General features: G+C 35.7%; 1 protein-coding gene and 1 pseudogene across 5 annotated transcripts in view; one reads left to right on the top strand and one right to left on the bottom strand.

Annotated features, from left to right (window-relative positions):
- DENND6A (DENN domain containing 6A) overlaps positions 1–17,442 on the top strand; it is a 64,613-nt gene extending 47,171 nt beyond the window's left edge. For all 5 annotated transcript variants that reach the window (XM_042979227.1, XM_042979226.1, XM_042979228.1 and 2 more), the window contains 8 exons: positions 10,103–10,168; positions 10,267–10,331; positions 10,917–11,006; positions 12,210–12,263; positions 12,368–12,477; positions 13,145–13,247; positions 14,415–14,489; positions 15,159–17,442. In XM_042979227.1, the coding sequence (XP_042835161.1) occupies positions 10,103–10,168; positions 10,267–10,331; positions 10,917–11,006; positions 12,210–12,263; positions 12,368–12,477; positions 13,145–13,247; positions 14,415–14,489; positions 15,159–15,290 (695 nt within the window). In that variant the 3' untranslated portion in view covers positions 15,291–17,442. The remainder of the gene's footprint in view (positions 1–10,102; positions 10,169–10,266; positions 10,332–10,916; positions 11,007–12,209; positions 12,264–12,367; positions 12,478–13,144; positions 13,248–14,414; positions 14,490–15,158) is intronic.
- A 1,774-nt stretch (positions 17,443–19,216) lies between these two features.
- On the bottom strand, positions 19,217–19,986 carry LOC102964047 (annotated as a pseudogene).
- Between the last annotated feature and the right edge of the window lie 478 nt (positions 19,987–20,464).

Genomic DNA, 20,464 nt, shown 5'->3' with positions numbered 1-20,464 from the left:
TTGTTTAATAATATTATTTTATGAACTGTGCCTTTGGGGATATACCTAAATCTAAATAGATATGTTAGACTCAAGCAATAACAGTTCAAATCATACTATTTACAAATATTAGTCTTATACTGAAATCCTTAGAAGCCTTAAGAAATAGAGGAAAGAGTAAATAGCTTTACCTTGGCAGTCAGATCTTAGTGTTCTTAGGCAGAACAGACTATTTAAGCCTCAAATTCTTTGTTTGCTGAGAGATTAAACAGTTCCTGACTCATGGCACTCTGTAAATGTCATAGTCACCTGCCATTTCATTGGTGTCCTCTCTGATTTAATGATAATTTAGAACACAGCAGTCACCAGAGTCTTAACTTTGAGAAGATACAGAGTTTTTTAAAATCTTAATTTAATATTGATATTTATTTTCATGGTTTTGTCCTATTAATCTAGACTATTTGATTAACTGTAATATTGTTGACTACTGTTTATTGTCTTTTTCCAATGAAAAAGTCTCTTTGTTGGGGCTTTAAGTAGAGGAACTTTTGCATAAAATCATTGGTAAAGTAGTGTGAATTGATAATGCCTGTTTAACTTTTTAAGACACTGCCAAACTGTTTTCCAAAGTGGCCCACCATTTTACATTAAGAAAATTTTTTTTAAGTTTATTTATTTGTTTTTAAGTTCCAGTTAATGTTCAGTGTACTATTAGTTTTGGGTGTACAATATAGTGATTCAGCACCAACACCTGGTGCTCATCACAAGTGTACTCTTTAATCCCCACCACCTATTTCACTCATTCCCCAACCCACCTCCTCTCTCGTACCATCGGTATGTTCTCTATAGTTAAGAGTCCATTTGTTGGTTTGCCTCTCTCTCTTTTTTCCCTGTGCTCATTTGTTTTGTTTCTTAAAGTCCACATATGAATGAAATCATATGGTATTTGTCTTTCTCTGACTGACTTATTTCGCTTAGCACAGTACTCTCTACCCACAGCGTGGGCCTTGAACCCACAACCCCAAGATCAAGAGTCACAGACTCTTCTAAGCCAGCCAGGTGCCCCTCATTTTACATTCTCACCAACAGTGTATGAGGGTTCCTATTTCTTCATCTCCGTCCCAGGAGTTGATACTGTCTTTTTTAATATAACCATTTAGTGGGTTTGAAATGGTGGTTTTCATTTGCTTTGCCCTCATGAATAATTGATGTTGAGCATCTTTTTATTTTTTTTAATTTTTTTTAAGTTTATTTATTTTGAGAAAGAGACAGCACGAGTGGGGTAGGGAGAGAGAGAGGGAGAGTAAATTCCAAGCAGGCTCCACATCACTAGCACAGGGCCCCACATGAGGTTCATAGTTCAATGAACTATGAGATCACGACCTGGCCCAAGAACAAGAGTCAGATGCTTAACTGACTAAGCCACCCAGTCGCGCTGAGCATCTTTTCATCTACTTATTAGTCATTCATATATCTTCTTGGATGAAATGTTGATTTAAATCTTTTGCCAATTTTTCATTAGGTTACTTGTCTTATTTAGTTGTAGAGATCTTTATGTATTTTGGACACAAGTCTGGTTTTAGATATATGATTTACAGATATTTTATCACAGTATTTGGCTTCTTTTTTTTTTGTTTTCTTAATGGTATCTTTGAAGTGTGAAAGTGTTTTTCCCCACAAGTTTTATTGAGATATAATTGACAAACAGCACTGTGTAAGTTTAGGGTTTATAGCATAATGACTTGACTTACATATATTGTCAAATGATTACCACAATAAGTTTAGTTAATATCTATCACTTCATACAGATACCAGAAAAAAAGGAAAACAATGTTGTTTTTTGTAATGAGAACTCTTGGGATTTACCCTCTTAACAATTTTCAAATATACTATACAACAGTGTTAATGAGCGTCATCATGTTATGCACTGAATCCCCAATACTTAATTTATCTTATAAGTAGAAGTTTCTACCTTTTGACCACTTTCATCCATTTCTCCTACTCCTAACCTCTGATAACCATAAACATGTGTTAATTTTGGTGAAGTCTAGCCTATCAGTTTTTTTCTTTTATGGATTGACCTTTTGATGTTGTGTCTAAGAACTCATTGCCCAACCCAAGGTCACAAAGATTTTCTATGTTTTTTTCTAAAAGTTTTATTATGTTACCACCTACATTTAAGTCTATGAACCACTTTAGTTATTCTTTGTGTATGATATGGGTTAAGAGTCCAAAATAATCTTTTGTGCATGTTGACAACTCATTTGCTCTAGCACTATTTATTAAAGACTGTCTTTTTTCTATTGAATTGCCTTGGTACCTTTGTGGAAAATCAACACTAATACAGTGTCTTGATTACTGTAGGGTTTTTTTTTTTTATGTTTATTTATTTTGAGAGCAAGCATATGCAAGTGTGCATGAGTCGGGCAGAGAGAGAAGGAAAGAGAGAATCCCAAGCAGGCTCTGTGCTGTCAGAGGCCCAATGCAGGGCTCTATCCCACGAACCGTGAGGTCATGACCTGAGCTGAAATCAAGAGTTGGATGCTTAACCAACTGAGCACCCAGTTGCCCCTACTGTAGTTTTATAGCAGGTTTTGATATCAGGAAGTATAAGTCTTTTTTTGTTTGTTTAAAGTTTATTTATTTATTTATTTATTTATTTTGAGAGAGAGAGTTGGATGCTTAACCAACGTAACCACCCAGGCGCCCCTCTAATTTTGTTCTTATCCAAAGTTGTTTTGGCTATTCTTTGGTCTTTTGCATTTCTATATAATTTTAGGATCACTTTGTCAGTTTCTGCGGACAGCTAGCTGGGATTTTGATAGGGATTATGTTAATATGCAGTTAGTTTGGGGTTTTTTGTGTGTCTTCCAATCCAGGACTTGGGACATCTCTCCATTGTTTAGGTCTTCTTTAATTTTTCTCACAGCAAGGTTTTGTAGTTTTCAACATATAGGTCTAATTATGATGTTAGATGTAGTTTTTCATAGATGTCATTCATTAGATTGACAAGTGCCTTTCTATTCCTAGTTTGTTGAGAATGGTTATCATGAATTGGTGTTAAATTTTGTTAAATGCTTTTCCTGTATCTATGGAGATTGTCATGTGGTTTTTGTTCATTATTAATATGGCATATTAATTGCATTTTCGATGTTAAACCAACCTTAACATTCCTTGGACAAAGCCCATTTGGTTATGGTATATAGTCCTTTTTTCTGTTGATAGATTTGATTTGTTTACATTTTTGTTGAGGATTTTTACATCTATAGTCATGAGGGATAGCAGTCTGTAGTTTTCTTTTCTTGTGATATCTTGCCAGCTAATATTCTTGCTACTCTGAGAATCCTCTTCAGGCAAGTGAAGTCACCATTTTTTTTAATTAAAAAAATTTTTTTTAATGTTTGTTTTTGAGACAGAGAGAGCCAGTAAGGGAGGGGCAGAGAGAGAGGGAGGGAGACGAAGATCCAAAGCAGGCTCTGTGCTGAGAGCAGAGAGCCTGATGCAAGGAAGGGTCAAACTCACAAACCGTGAGATCATGACATGAGCCGAGGTCAGATGCTTTAACCGACTGAGTCACCCTGGCGCCCCTCAAGTTAACCATTTAAAAGCAAGACCTAGGACCAGGGTGCCTGGGTGGCTCAGTTGGTTAAGCATCCCACGTCAGCTCAGGTCACGATCTCGCAGATTGTGAGTTCAAGCCCCACATTGGGCTCTGTGCCTTCAGCCAAGAGCCTGGGACCTGCTTCTGATTCTGTCTCCCTCTTTCTCTACGCCACCCCCCCTTCTCTCTCTCTCAAAACTAAATGAACATTAAAAAAAATTGGGCACCTGGGTGGCTCAGTTGGTTAAGTATCCGACTTTGGATCAGTTCATGATCTCACAGTTCGTGAGTTCAAGCCCCACATCGGGCTCTATGCTGACAGCTCAGAGCCTGGAGCCTGCTTCAGATTCTGTGTCTCCCTCTCTGTCTCTGCCCCTCCCCTGCTCATGCTCTGTTTCTGTCAAAAATAAGTAAACATTTAAAAAAAATTTTTTTAAACATATCAACTTCTAAAAAAACTAAAATAAATAAAAATAAAAGTAAGACCTAGGACCAAGGTAGGGGAGGGGACAATTCTTGAATTTATTTTTCAAAGTGGGGATGAGGGCAGGTATGGAATATTAGACTTTATTTTAAGCAGCGTACTTTAGAGAAGAGCGGATGTATTCTTTCTCATTATTTCTATCATGAGCTTATTTGGACCACTTCATCAGGTATCATTTTTTCTGTAGAAAGTGATGGCAGTGTGTGGAAACATATGCTTTATAGATCCTTAGTGGTCAGTGAGGAGTGAATGCTAGAGGTTGTCAGTGTCCTCAGTTTGGTCCTTGTTCAATTAGTAGAGAAAATATGTTGTGGACAAAGACACCAGAGGTAGTTCAATGATTTGGGTCAAGACTTTAGTGTCTGACTGTTTCTGGGACTCATAGGTCTTATATGAGCACAAGTCTTTTCTGTTTTTTTATTTTTATTTTTATATTTTTTAATGTTTATTTATTTGAGCCCCGACACGGGGCTCAAACCCACAGACCACAAGATCATGACCTGAACCAAAGTCAAACGCTTAACTGAGCCACCCAGGCGCCCCAGTATAGGAGCACAAGTCTTAACAGAAGTGCAAAATTTCATTACGTTTAGAGTGTTTATGATACTTTCCCCCACTTACCCTAAAAGTTGTTTTTGTGGGTAAAATAAACATAACATAAAATTTACCATCGTAACTATTTTTAAGTATGTAATTCATTTAAAAATAATATAGTGGCATTAAGTATATTCATACTGTGCAGCCATTGCCACTGTCCATTTCCAGAACTTCTTCATAATCTCAGACAGAAGGATTTGGATTTAGTTCACCCAAATCCAAAATCTATTAAACAATAACTCCCCAATTAACGCATCCCCCAACCCCTGGTAACTTCTATTCTAATTACTGTTTCTGTGAAGTTGACTTTTGCCCTTTGGTGTCTGACCTATTTCACTGTTTCAGGGTTCATTTATGTTGTAGTGTGCATAAGAATTGCATCCCTTTTTTTTAAAAAAAAATGTAAAATGAATATAACATGAAATTTACCATCTTAACCATTTTTTAAGTATATAGTCTAGTGGCATTAAGTACATTCGCATTGTTGAACTATAGTCACCACCATATACTCAAATGCCCTTTTTATCTTGTAAAGTTGAAACTCTATACCCATTAAACAATAATTTGCCATCCACTTCTCTCTCTGCCACCATGCCCCAGCCTTTAGTAACTTTGTGTCGATAAGAATTTGACTACTCAGGTATTGTAGCATGTGTCAGAATTTACTTCTTTAAGACCAAATAATATTCCATTGTGTATATATACATACCACATTTTATTTATCCATTTATCTGTCAGTGGACACTTAGGTTACTTCTACTTTTGAGTTATTGCAAACAATACTTCTATGAACATAGATGTACAAATATCTCTTTGAGTCTCTACTTTTAACTTCGTTTGAGTATAAACACAAAGTGGGTTTGTTAGACCATGTAGTCATGTGTGTTTAATCTTTTTGAGAAACTGCCATTTTTTTTTTTTTACTTTCCGTTCTCACCAATAATGCACAAAGATGTCAATTTCACCACATCCTTGCCAACACTTGTTATTTTTTGATGGTAGCCATCCTAATGGGAGTGAGGTGGTATCTTATTGTGGTTCTGATTTGCATTTCCCTAGTGATTAGTAATGTTGAGCACCTTTTCATGCGTTTACCAGCTAACCGTATATCTTCCTTGGAGAATTATCTTTTCAAGTTCTTAGCCTGATTTTTAATCAGGTTGCTGTGTTGTTGTTGAGTTGTAGTTCTTTATATATTCTGGATACCAATCCGTTATCAGATAAATGCTTTTTAAATGTTTTCTCCTTTCTGTGATTTGCCTTGTCATTCTTTCATTTATAGTGTCCTTTGATGCACAAAAGTTTTAAATTTTGATGGAGTCCAGTTTATCTGTATGTTCTTTTATTGCCCTTGCTTTTGGTATCATATTCATGAAAATCCATTTATCTTTTAATTTATGAGTGTTGGGTATATATATTGGGGCATTTTTCTGCTCATTGATATGAAGACCAGGACCACTGCATATGCTGCACAAGTTATGAAACACACTATCTGAAAGGGTCAGTAAAACTGCAGAAAAACTTTTCTTTTGCAGGGAAGGCACAGCAAAACTGAGACAGCTTTACCAGAAACATACATTTAGTTTTAACCCTATAGAGGGATCATTCCTCCTGATGCAAAAGGATTATTTCTTCTGGTTTATACCTAGTTTTAGTTCACCTAAATCCTGTCAAATAGAGAAACGTAATGTTAAGGTGGTGGTACTTTACAAATATTCCTCAAAGAGAAAGTAATTCTATTAGTGTATATTGGATCAGGTTATAAACTGATGATTTCTAAGCAGACATTAGGTGTGGTTAAAGATTCTCATGCCAATATACAGAGGTGCAGCATTGATGACTATTACTTTAATAATGTTAAACCCCTCTCTAATGTGCATTGTACATAACAGATACTGAATAAGTATTTTTAATTAAATATTTGTGGGGCGCCTGGGTGGCTCAGTCGGTTGAGCGTCTGACTTTGGCTCAGGTCATGATCTCGCGGTCTGTGAGTCTGAGCCCCGCGTCGGGCTCTGTGCTGACAGCTCAGAGCCTGGAGCCTGCTTTGGGTTCTGTATCTCTCTCTCTCTGCCCCTCCCCAGCTCATGCTCTGTCTCTCTCTCTCTCTCTGTCAAAAATAAAAAAAAACTTTAAAAATAAATAAATAAATGTCTGTAATTATAGGACTTTAATTCATTTTCAGACACTTTTTTTTCCCCAAAGCCATCTGACAAATATCCATTAAAAAAAAATTTTTTTTTTTTTTTGTAAAGGCAATGTATCTTCATGATGAATGTTCTTTTCATCTATTACATACTATAGTGTAAGAATTATGGTGGCTAGGGTTAGAGATCAGTATGCATCTTACACCTGATGAGGTCCAATGAATCAGAGGGGAATCGTGTGAGTGAAGATTGCTGCATGGGTTTATTTTTGTCTTTTACCTTTTTAAAAAAATGGATAAGGATGCTACCTATCTTCATTATTAGCCAGAATGTACTGAATATAAAGAATGTACAAAACCTGATGCTGAACTTTTCTCCCCCTCTGATACTCAGTTCTTTTTGCACAGTGAGTTTCAGGAAATAATATGTTAATAAATAGTGTTGGTGGATAGAGGAATTGCAAGTACTTTGTGAATTAGAGCAGAAAGAAACAGAAAATAAGTACAGAAATACTTAGACTTAGTCAAACCATTGTGGTTTTATACATGCTATTCTTTGGGTTCTTGGGGTCAGAGGCAGATAAATGACTTGAAAGTAGTTATCTGTATAGTTAAATAGTATTCTGCACTTATTACGGGGAAAAAAGTTTTACAGATCTTGTGGTGAGAAGCTACTCTGAACTCTGGAAAGCACAACCACAAGATTCAAGATGAGAGACATTCTCATAAGAATTAGTACATGGGAATAGATAAAATATGTTGACAAAGTAAAAACTATGGGCTAATGAATCAAAAATATTCTGGAAACCTGGGCGTTTCTGGACAGTGCTGTTCTCTCAGGCTGTCCCCATAGCCTCTTGTTTTACCTCCTCCACGGAGCTCCAGTAGCTCCGTCTCTTCTCTTTCCTTGCTGCACGTGTCTTGCTTCAGGTTCTGTTTCTACCCAGGAGCAGTACTCCACAATGCTTCTATTTTATCCTATAGGCTTTTCTCTTCCACCTCAAACTCCTTTGTGCAACACAGCAGCCCTGCTCAGGAGTTCTGTCCATCTGTGGCTCAGATCTGCAGTGTGGCTTACATTATCACCACCTGGTGTCAGGGAGTATGTTAAGTGCAGATTTGATCCTGTCAGCTCATTGTCCCTAACCACCATCCCCCGAGCCCATGCTTTCAATCTCTCAGTCACCTTAGATGTCAGACATCTTTATAGTTCCTCTTGATCTGACCTTTGAATACCTCTCTAGCTTTATCTCTTGCCCTTCTTAGCATACTCTCCATTCCTACCTTTGTAGTGTAGTGGATAAGAGTGATGGCTCAGGGGGTTAGACTGCTTTATTTCATATCCCGGTTCAAGCATGTTATCTGTGTGTCCTTGGACAAGTTGTTCCTCTAGAGCTAACAACCTGTCTAAATGGGACATTGACCAATGAGGGTGGATAATGGCAATAAAGAGCCAGTGTTGGTGGCCTACCAAGTTTGTTTTATCCATGCCTTAGTTTTTTCATCTGTGAAATGGTCATGATAAAATATACTTCTTTGTGAAGGTTAAATGCAATCATTCGTACAGTATTCAGAGCCCAGGACTGGCACAGATAAGATTGAGTAAATGGTGGCTATTACTATCCTTACCATATGTATAACTCTTTATAAAGGCAACATGCTCTTTATGCTTCTGGACTTAACTCTACCTAAAAAAGTCTTTTTCCCTTGGATAACTTTTTATTTCTCTTGTAAGACTGCTTGCATATCACTTCCTTTAGGAAACCTCGATAATTTTTTTGCTCCTGTTTGGCCAAAACACTCTTTTGTGTTTCCATAGTATCTTGTTCATAATTTTATCCAAGTGTATATCCTTTCGTATTGTCATGTGTGTCGATTTATCTTACTTTGCCATTAGATTGTGAATATTTGATGCCAGGAACTAGTTGTTTTATTTTTTATTTCCAGTATCTTGCGTTTACTGACATTTACTGAATCAATGAAAAAAAATTAGCCTGTGTATCCATGATATTGACTTCTATAACAAGGGTCTGTTTAAAGTTATTATTGGGACAATTGATAAAATTAGAGTATCACCTTTATCATACTGCAGCTTTTCTGTAAAATTGAAATTATTTCAAAGTAGAGAGTTTATAGAATACCTGTTTTACCACAGTACGTGGTCTTAAAATTCTTTAATGATATAAGATTACAAGCGCAAATGCTCTGTGTTCCTGTAATTTCAACCCCAGAGATAACTTTAGATAGCAGTTTGATGTACATAACAATGTAAACAAAAATATTGTGTCAATTTAGAGCCTTGAATTAGGTAATCTCTAGGTTGTCTTTCAGTTTTTAGGTCTTCTTACTCTTAGGCAGAGAGGAGGACAGAGAAAGGAAAAGAAAAAGTCTGATAAGTCTAGTGTGCTGTTGATGCTTCTAAGTGCTTAACTTGAGGCATTTTTCTGCTGATGAGAGAGTTATTTAGATTGCAGCTTCCCTTGACCCCAAAACCAGAACCACAGCATATGCTGTGCAAGTTGTCACAGCAGTCCTGCTCAGGAGTCCTGTCCATCTGTGCCTCAGACCTGTGGTTGTGGCATACACTGTCACCACTTGGTGGCAGTGTAAGTTTCTACAGTGCAAAAACAATTTGGGGAGGTGTCTGAAAAACACTTTTGAATACTATATCTGCATACTAAGGAGTTCCTTATAATTCCATTTACTCTTCAAGGGGTATTTTATTAATATTTGCCACATAGATTTTCAATTTCATGTATTTGGCACAAAGATTTTAAATTATAAGTTGAGTGACAAAAGGAAAAATTTTGAGTAATGATAGATATTAATGAAAGATCAAATACCCATTTTATGTAATTTACACACATTGTTTCTGTAATACTATAATAATCCCACATTCCCTTTATCCAGTTTTAAAGTACCAGGAATAAACTCTTCAATACTATTTGATATTAACAATACTTCATGGGGCGCCTGGGTGGCTCAGTCAGTTGAGTGAGCATCTGACTCTTGATTTCGACTCAGGTCATGATTCTGGGGTCATGAGATCAAGCCCTGTGTTGGGCTCTGTGCTGAGCTTGGAGCCTCCTTAAGGTTCTCTCTTTCTTTCCCTCTGCCCCTCTCCTCTGCTTGCTAACTCTCTTAAAAATAAATAAATAATAAAATAAAACTCTAAAGAATGCTTTAGCTACAAGATCCCTAAGTAATAAAAAGACAATTCTTAATCTGATAAAATTCCAGTTTTATAATGTGTAAAACTTGAATAGTGTAAGAATCTTTATGATGTTTCCTTCAGGTGAAATTCCTAAGCAGGTTAAAGTGAAAAAATTGAAGAACCTAAAGACTCTGGATTCTAAACCTGGTATTAATTTTTATTTTTTTAAAATTATTTTTAAATATATACTTAAATGAGTACCTGGGTCTTACTGTTCACCTTATTTTCTTTCATTTACTTCTTAGGAGTTTATACTTCTTATAAGCCATATCTAAATAGAGATGAAGAGATCATAAAACAATTACAGAAGGTAATTACTTGCTCATATTATTAATTTAAATTTCCTTGTTCAGGTATGCAATATCCAGTTAGGCAGCATGTGAGTTAGGTGTAATGATATGAAATGAGGTCTTTCTTTTGAACCAAAGCTTCATAAAAATCAGGAGACTAAAGCAGCAAAATTTATGGGCTTGAAATGTGGGGCTGCAGTTACCAAATAGTGCCAGTCTTTCTAGAAACTTGGGAGTTACAGTGAAAAAGTAATGTACTCTTCTTCCATGAGGTAGTTTAGCACCTAACAGGAGATAGTTACCATTTTTTTGGGAAATGTAAATAATACTAATACAGCAAGTATGAAGTAAAGACCATTCATTGTAAACTGATACTTTAAGTAAATATCACAGGATGAACATGTGATATTTTACTCTAAGGATTTTTTTCCACAGGATATTGCATAATGAACTTTAGGTTAAATTACTTCAAGGTGAAGTTCTGGTTTTGTTTTTTTTTAATCAAGTAAAATACATGTTTACATATCAGTTGAGCTACTATAATTATCCACTGTTTTATATTCCCTTACACTAGAATCTATGTTCTCATTGCTTTTTCTTTTAAGGGCGTACAACAGAAACGTCCTTCTGAGGCTCAAAGTGTTATTCTCCGTCGCTATTTTTTGGAACTGACACAAAGTTTCATCATTCCATTAGTAAGTTAACATATATTTTTGTTTAATGATTTGTTGAGGGCTATATGCATGTTTTTCCCATTCACAAAAACCTTAAGTTGTTTGGCTTGCTCATATGTTTGGTGATTAAAAATAGAGTGATTTGCAGGAGACCTGGACTCTGTTCTAATATTAACTTTGTGACTTTGGCAAGTCACTTCCTTTCACTGACACTCATTTTCTTTTACTGTAAAAGTGACTAATTCCACTTTTCCTAAATATCTTTCAGGGTTGTTGTGAATCTTAAATGAGATAATTGTGAAATGTTATATGATTATTGCATTTGCACCTTAAAAGAAAGTTAACCTGGAGCTTCTTTCTCTGATATTATTTTCTTGAGCACAGTTTGGTATGATATCCATGAGACTGGTAGCTCCATGATGACAGGAGCCTTGTCTGTCTTGTTCATTATCTTTTCCTCAGTCTGGCATCTGATAGCACTCAATATGGAATAAATGGCTAGATGATATGGGTATTCTATGAAATTTAGTGGAATAACGTATTAAAATACTAAAAGATGATTCACAGTATCCGACAGTACCATAATGTGGTCCTAGTCTGGATACTGCATCAGAGAGAGATTCCATGTAGTTACTAACATAATCTATCTGTGATATTATATGGGAGCAACATGGAGATCTTTGGTATTACATTTTGAGATGAAATAGTCTTTCTTGTTCTATGCGTGTTAATTAATTTTGTTCCATTTAAATCTGTCTGTCTAAGTAAAATGAACTTTACTGCAGTCCTTAAAGGCATGGGCTAAAGTCAATACACCGGAATTCAGGTTCAGGCTGTGTGACCATGAGCAGGTTATTCAGCCTTTCAAAGCCTGTTTTCCAGTAATTACTGCCACATGGGATGTTTGCAAGGATTAAAAGAGATCATGCATGTAAAATGTTGAATACATTTTCTGGCACATACTCCCCCAATAAGGCTAATGATTATGCAGACCCTTGGATTATCTAAGATTTAGTTAAATTCTTACTGAAAGTCTGACTTCTCAATTCAGTCTAAGTTTTGCTATGTCTGTCGTGGGCTGTGATGGCACTGCTGCTGTCCATTGAAAGAGCACATGATGGAAAACTTAGAAACCCATTTCTTTCAGGTCGGTCTGTTTAAATGGTTTTGAAGACTCTCTAGGTAAGAATGCCTAACTTTGATTAATTTTTTTCTTGGTTTTAGGAAAGATACGTGGCAAGCTTGATGCCTTTGCAGAAAAGCATCTCTCCATGGAAGGTATAACTTATTCAGTTAAATTCCTATTTGAGTTCTCTAACTGTAATTAACTTTTGTGAATATATCTATTTCTGATTTTTAAATCAGTATGTCCTAATTTCTAGAGTCCACCCCAATTAAGACAATTCCTTCCAGAAGAATTTATGAAAACACTTGAGAAAACAGGACCTCAGCTGACCTCTAGAATAAAAGGCGATTGGATTGGACTTTACCGGTTGGTCATTTTTTTTTTCTTCTTTTTCACCCATCTGTAGAGCTTTATTTAAAAACAAAACAGGGGCGCCTGGATGGCTCAGTCGGTTAAGTGTCCGACTTCAGCTCAGGTCATGATCTCGTGGTTTGTGAGTCCGAGCCCTGCATCGGGCTCTGTGCTGACAGCTAGGAGCCTGGAGCCTGCTTCGGATTCTGTGTCTCCCTGTCTCTCTGTCCCTCCCCTGCTCATACTCTGTCTCTCTCTGTCTCTCAAAAATAAATAAATGTTAAAAAATAAATAAATTAAATTAAAATAAAAACAAAACAAAGGAGCACCTGAAGTGGCTCAGTCGGTTAAGCATCTGACTCTTGATTTCAGCTCAGGTCATGATCTCATGGTTCATGGGATCGAGCTCTGCTGTCAGCACAGAGCCTACTTGGGATTCTCTCTATCCCTTGCTGTCTGCCCCTTCTCTGCTGCATGCACTTTCTCTCTCTCTCTCTCTCTCTCTCTCTCTCTCTCAAAATAAATAAGCATTAAAAAAATAAAAACAAAAAACTGGCTTTAAACTTATATTAAAAAAAAAAATTCCATTGTTTCAGTTATCCAAGCTGTAGTTTCAGAAAGGTATTGAAGAGAACAAGTAAGTCATAATCAAACTTTGCATTTTTAAAATTTGTTTTTATAGGCATTTTCTAAAATCTCCGAATTTTGATGGTTGGTTCAAGACCCGGCGGAAGGAAATGACCCAGAAATTGGAGGCACTCCATTTAGAAGTTCTTTGTGAAGAGGTTAGAAGACAGTATGTTTGTGTGATGATTAACAATTATTGAAAATAAAGATAACATTATCCTTAGAAGCTGGGAGATTATACCCATATCCACTACTTTGTAAATAATAATAACTAACTTTTCTGGATCATGTGCTATGTGCCAAGGACTGTATAGGTGTTTTATATGAATAATGTCTTTTAGTCCACACAATAATTAATTGAAGTGGGTCTGCTATGATCTTCATTATGAGATCCCCAAAGATTGTAAGTTAAGTGACTTGCTTCAGATCATATCACTGCTAAGTGGTGGAGTCAGCAGTGAGCTAGAGTCCACTTGCACTGACCCACAGGAGCTGACTGTGTACATCTCTTCCCAGCTTTGCATTCGGTGATCCCAGGTTGGTAGATTGAAACTGGCTATAGTGGGAGTATTACACCACACTGGCAAATGCTACAAACCAGAGACTTTTCCTGGAGAACTGGTGGTTAAATATTTACCAGCATGCCACTGGATAGAATCAAGATTCAGATCTGAGCACCTTTATTTACAATTTTTTATTTTTATTATTAACAATTTTTTCCTGTATTTTGACTGTTTATAATCTATAGTTTGTTACCAGACTATTTTAAATTAAGCTACTTGTGAAAATATAAAGGATAGTCTAATTTTTATTTAGCTTGAGGTGGGCTAGTCTTGGAGTGAACTCCCAGTGACTGTGGTTGAGAGAAGGAATACAATGAAGACAACTACAGAGAAGCCCAGGAGGAACTTATTTGTAGATAAAAAGCTTATATCCAGTAATATATTCATGTTCACAAGTATCTTAATTTGTTCCTTATAAATTGAAATATGCACTACTTAGTAGGGATGGGCGTTAGTATTATACTTTGAATTGCAGTTTTTTCTTTATTGATCTAAAAGGGCTATCTCAGACACGAGTTTTATATTTTGTTTTACTTGAAAGTATTAGACAGTTGTTCTAGCTAATGCCAAAAATGATCTAATTAGTGTTGTTAGAATATTATCTACAGAATTATTCTTGTACTGTAATGCTGTATCTGATTTATATACTCTGTTCTCCTTTTCCTTCCTATCCTTCCTTGTCAGTAGCCTTGCCTGTTAAAATAGAGCAGTTTGAGAAGTCATTTGGTTATTTGTTGATTTGGGATTTGTTTATTCTTCTAGGACTTACTTCTCTGGACCCAGAAACACACAGAGGTAGAAACAGTTGACCTTGTATTGAAGCTAAAAAACAAGCTGGTACGTAGCCAAAACAACAAAGATCCATGACGATATTTTTCTCACAGCTGAGGTGATAGTTCATGATACGTTGCCAAAGTAGCTTTTTAAATGAGAGGACTTAAGATTGGTCAATTGATGGTAGATCTGAGTGAAAATACTTGGTCACTCAAACAGATCATAATGGTGCCATATTATTTTAAAAAATATTTATAAGGGGTCTACTGAGCTCTACAAGAAACATCGTCAGGGCGCCTTGGGTGGCTCAGTTGGTTAAGCATCCATCCAACTCTTGATTTACGCTCAGGTCATGATCTCACAATTTCTGAGATCAAGCCCCACATCGGATTCTGTGCTGACAGCATGGAGCCTGCTCGGGATTCTCTCTCTCTCTCTCTCTCTCTCTCTCTCTCAATAAATAAGTAAACTTAAGAAAAAAAAATTGTCATTTATATTTAATACCACATTGTACTTATAGGTATTATCTATTAATTTACATAGAAGTCTTTTATTGAGCCAGCAATATATTGTTTAAATGGCATATTCTTTGCTTTTTTACAGTTTCTATAAATTCTGGTATAAGTTTGAATCTTCCAATCATTAGATCATAAAACTGTTCATTTAGGGACTATAATGTCCTAGTACAGACTCAGAGGATAATTTAAATGCTTCCAAATGTTCCTTATGTAGTTGCAGGCTGATCGAGAACATTTACCTGTGAAACCTGACACTATGGAAAAGTTACGGACACACATAGATGCAATTATCTTAGCATTGCCAGAGGACCTACAAGGCATACTGCTCAAAACGGGCATGACATGATATTTGCCAGGATTTTCCAGCCGAAAAGGATTGTGCACCATGAAGCATACTGACATTTCAACCCGACGCGCAAAAGAGATGTCTCAGCGTGGAAAATAGCCGTGAATGCTAGCTACAGGGTGGAAAGACTATACTGACTAAACAGACCTTCTTAGTGCATTATTTTTAAAAATGGACATCTGTGGTGGTTCCACTTTAATATTGAAACACCGAGAGGCATTTCTATATTTTTAATCATGTTCTAAAGTGCTCTTATGAGAGACCTGTGGGGCCATCAGTATAAGTGATTCCAAACTGCAGTGCTGGCACTGCAGATATTTTTTTAAATTGGTGCTGCTTTGCCCAATCATGTTAAAACTCAGGGGGATATATAAAAATAACATTCACACTGGCTCTCTTCTTAAGAAGAAGGAAAATACTGAACTGTCCAACTGTAGTTAGAAGTGATTAATGCTTTTGTAGTGCCTTCTGTTGTCCTACATGTTTCACAAAGCCCAGCTGCTACTCTTGAAGCTTTTTCTTGATTATGATACATAATTTTATAAGGCATTCTTCTGAGTAATCATTGCTTAAAAATACATTTCTTGCCTCCCATCATGTTTATTGTTAGTGCCCTGGTGGGTGATTTTTTTCAGTGGTCATGTAAGTTTCATTTCAGTATATTCTATACCATTTCAAATTTAATCTTACCACTTTCTCCGAAGGCAAGAAAGCATCTGGCATTAATTATGGAAGGGTTTATTTCCTCTTATCATTTACTGGTTGGACCTGTTTAAGTTAATTAGCTTGTATGTTTTTCTGAGACACTCTAATTGTAAAACTCATAATCAGCTATTTTTAAAACTGAACTATTCTTATTTCAAAGGCATTCATAAACCTTTTATGTTATAGTCATTTGGGTGATTATAAGATTAATTTTCAGCATTATTTGTTTAGTATGGAACTTTTTTCCCCCCAAATTCATATTTCTCTGAACACTTTCCCTACTGTTGTTAGACATGGGGAATTTTGCCTAAATCGCTGTTAGAGCTAGTTTGTTGTTGTTGTTGTTGTTTTGTGTGTTTTTGTTTTGTTTTGTTTAAACTGTAATACCTTGCCAAAAATAGAAGATTGTGGTTTGGTAGAGTACAGTTGTTTGGTTTGTGTTTGAGTAGGAGTGTCCTCCAGAAGCCACTATTTAAGCCACTATTTAAAATAGCCACACATGACATAGCACATATGTAAATAGCTGTGTCTTGAATTACCCTCTAAGTAACCAAATTTAGTTGTTATGTGTTTGTAATAGAAATGACTTCAGAAGCTATCTCTTGTTTTCTGTTAATGCAACTCTTAAGGGCACTTCTGACCCAGAAAGCCTCCTTGTGTTTGTAACTGTGGTCTTATACCCAAATGTGCCCTTTTCTCATGGATACAGTCTCTTGAAGCATACCTCAAAGTCATAGAGAGAATATGGCATTTGAAAGAAATCATTTGCCTTGGATCCATATGAGTTATTTTGTGAAACAACATTGTCTTTATGGAAAAGGGGCAACTACTTTTATATGCTAAAGTATTTCATATCTTTCTGGGAAACCTTATTTAGGTATAAATCGTCATCTTATTATTTTTCAAAAAGGGGTATTTTAATAATCTTACAATTTATATACAGTTTGTGGCCAGAATTTGGAAGTCCTTAGTGTCATATCAAGGATCTTTTAAATTATACCACTACAGGATGTATCATTTCAAGTTTATTTTGCACAGCTAATGAGTAACAAAGGATGCCAAGTAGCACAATAACAGTATCTTCATATTTAACTAAAACCTAACACATGTTGAAAACCATTATCATACTTACCTGGTTTATTAATTTCAAATTATGTATTTGTAAAAATAACTTAAAATTGGATTGGGAACCTGAGAAAGACTGACTAGTAACAATTTTTTGTGTGATTTTCAGTGTTGCCTTTTTTTTTTTTTTTTTTTTTTGAGGAGACATTGTTAAGATCTAAAACCTACCGTTTAATGTTTATCTCCACCAGCATCAGAAGGAATCACTGCTTTCAGGGTGTTATGTAATGCCTAGTGCCTTCTGTTTTCAGTGGAAAAGAGGTTTTATGAAGGCATTTATGGCCATTACTGAAAAGTGAATTAAAGGCCTTGGATTTTAAAGCACTTGGATATCTTGTGTTATTTCTGAGTAAGGTTGGAATGCTTGAAAAAACACATAATAAATGAAACTTGTGCATTACGAGATTTCTTTTACTTCCTAACTTATTTTTAAAAATTCAAATGAAAACCTTCTTCTGTTTACTATGAGCAAGTGGACAGTCCACTGTAATAACAGATAATTAAGTGATTTCATATCCTTCGTGGTAGTGTATTGATTTCATGAAATGTTCTGATGAAAAAATTTTAGCTTAGTAATCTACATAGTTATTGTTAGATTCTCCCTTATTTACTACCTTTTTTTTAACCTTTTCTTTTTTAATCTCAAATTACTTATTTCTTCATCTCTTTTTTTAAAGTATATGATACTATTCTTTGGATTTTAATTTATTAATAAAATATATTGGATGTTATTCTTTTTTGAAGTTACTAGGTAATATCTTGAACGTACACTATGAAATATTTCAGTTCATTTAAAAGAAATTCCATTAAAATCTGTCCTTTTGTTTTCATTTGCTCATAACTTAATTCATTTGTTTGTATACAACTGAATTTTACTAACTTTCTCCTTTTAACAGAACTTGGGGAAAAACTTAATTACTAACTTCCCAATATTAGTTTTCTAAAAACAGTTTAGGAAGACAAAAAAAGTCTCTAACTATGGATAAATATCTAAATAACAAAATATGTTAACTCGTATTAGTAACTAAATTATCATTAAGAATTTAATATCTTTCCATGTATCCAAGATATAATATTTATATGCCATCTACAACTTGGCTGAATTGTGGTATTTATTATTGTGCCAATAGAAGTTAGTACTTGTTAATAAAATAGAGCTCCTAAATTTTTTTTTCAATTACACTTCCCAGTTTGTTTGAAATAGTTAAAGGATGGCAGGAGAATTCAGCTATATCCTGTTCTGCAGGTTTACTTCCACTTTTGAATACCAGCCTTTCTCTGTTACCCATTACTTGAATGCTATGCTGTGCCTAATCAAATTAAGATTATTGTTTTCTAATAATCAGAGCTCTCATTCCATTTTACTGGTGTCACCACTCGGCTTTGGTTCTTCTGGTTTTGTTTTTTGTCTTTTGGGTTTGTTTGTTTTTGCCTCCCCATTCTCTGTGTCATCATAATATCATTTCTGTTTAGCCAGTAAAAAGCTAACCTTCATAGATCCTTCATTTTTTTCCTGTTCCTCATGTTTCCCCATACTAACCAGTATGAATACAGTGTAGCATAAATTACTTCTAGAATGATTGAGGTACTTTAGAAAAATAGTTAACTTTACATTCCAGAGTTGTCACACTTGCCATTAAGCGAATAGATTTTTAGACTTCAGTAGGAAACTATTGAAATGATTGATTTTGATCTAATGAAATGGGTAAATATTTTTATAGCCAGAGGCTCTGGTGATAGAACCCAGCAATTTGTGTTTTTAAAAAAACAGCTTTATTGAAGTATAATTGACATATAATAAACTGAAGACTAAAATTTAAAGTGTACAATTTGATAAGTTTTGACATTTGAATACACCCATAAAACCATCACCACAGTCAAGATAGGAACATACCCATCACCTCCCAAAGTTCCCTCATGCTCCTTCGCACTCCTTCATGCCCCTCTCCCCAAACCACTGATGTGTGTTCTGTCACTATATGTTGGTTTGTATTTCTAGAGTTTGATATAATGGAATTATATAGTATGTACTTCTTTTTTTGATCTGACTTTTTTTTTCTTAACATGTTATTAATACGGTATTTGTCTTCCCTCTGTCAAACCCTGAGCCAACCACTTTCCCCAGCCTGCCTGGTGATATACAGGAAAAGGAATATACAGAGCAGATGAGACATGGGAGAAAGAACTGGGTGGTGGAGGGGACTCCTTAACATGGTGAAGAGGATGAAAAAGGCTACCATCAGGCAAAAGAGCCCCATGGCCTCTGAGAGGGCAAAGCCCAGAATGACATACAAGAAGAGCTGTTGCTTCAAAGAAAAGTTCCTGACATAACCAGTGATAAGGCTCCCGAACACAGTCCAAATCCCAGCCCCAGAGCCAGCCATTTGGCTGTGGCAGCCGCAACCCCACTGAATTTAGCTGCTGTGTCAATGTCCCTTGAAATGGCACTCATTTAGAATTTGTGACTAGGGATACGTGAGGCTGCCCAGTTCCTGAGGGTCTCATTGGCAGTTTCTCTGGTTGTTTTAGCACTGCTGCAAAAAGTGGTCAACTTAGCAGCTGAGACGTGCTCCTGACTAGTGAAGGGGTCAAGACAAATTTGGTATGCATGTACATTTTCAGAGAGTAAGGGGCTGTGGCAGGAGACGTGCTCCTTGTGCAGAGAGGGATCTAACTTCTTTTACTCAGCATAATTGTTTTGAGATTTGTTCATGTTACATGTATTGATAGTTCATTCCTTTTATTGCTGAGTAGTATTATATGGCTCTAACAAAAAAGTCTTATCTACTCAACTGTTGATGGACATTTGGGTCATTTCTAGTTTTTGACTATTACAAATAAAGCTGCTATAAACATTCATGTATAAGCATTTTGTATAGACATATATATCCTTTCTTCTTGGGTAAACACCTAGGACTTGAATGATGAGGTGAATGGTTACCTTTTTAAGAAACTGCCAAACTTCTCTGAAGTGGTTGTACCAATTTGCTTCCACCAGCTGTGTATGATTTCCATTCTCTGCACGTCCTACCCAGCACGTAGTATGGCAGCCTTTTTAATTTTAGCCATTCTAATTGGTTTATATTCTTATCTCTTTGGGATTTTAATTTGCATTTCCCTGATGATCTATGACATTGAACATCTATCTTTGTTCTTTTTATTCATCTACATACTTTTTTTTTTTTTTTTGGTAAAGTTTCTGCTAAATTCTTTTGCTCTTTTTAAAACGAGTTGTTTAATTTCTAATGGTTGAGTTTTGAGAGTTCTCTCTATATTCTTGATACAAGTTCTTTTTCAGATATATGGTTTGCAAACATTTCCCCTCCCCTCCCCCTACTTTGTGA

Source organism: Panthera tigris, chromosome A2 (assembly GCF_018350195.1).
Source record: "Panthera tigris isolate Pti1 chromosome A2, P.tigris_Pti1_mat1.1, whole genome shotgun sequence".
Classification (NCBI taxonomy): domain Eukaryota; kingdom Metazoa; phylum Chordata; class Mammalia; order Carnivora; family Felidae; genus Panthera; species Panthera tigris.
The sequence above is the reverse complement of the archived record's forward strand: the minus strand, read 5'-3'. Positions and strand labels throughout refer to the sequence as shown.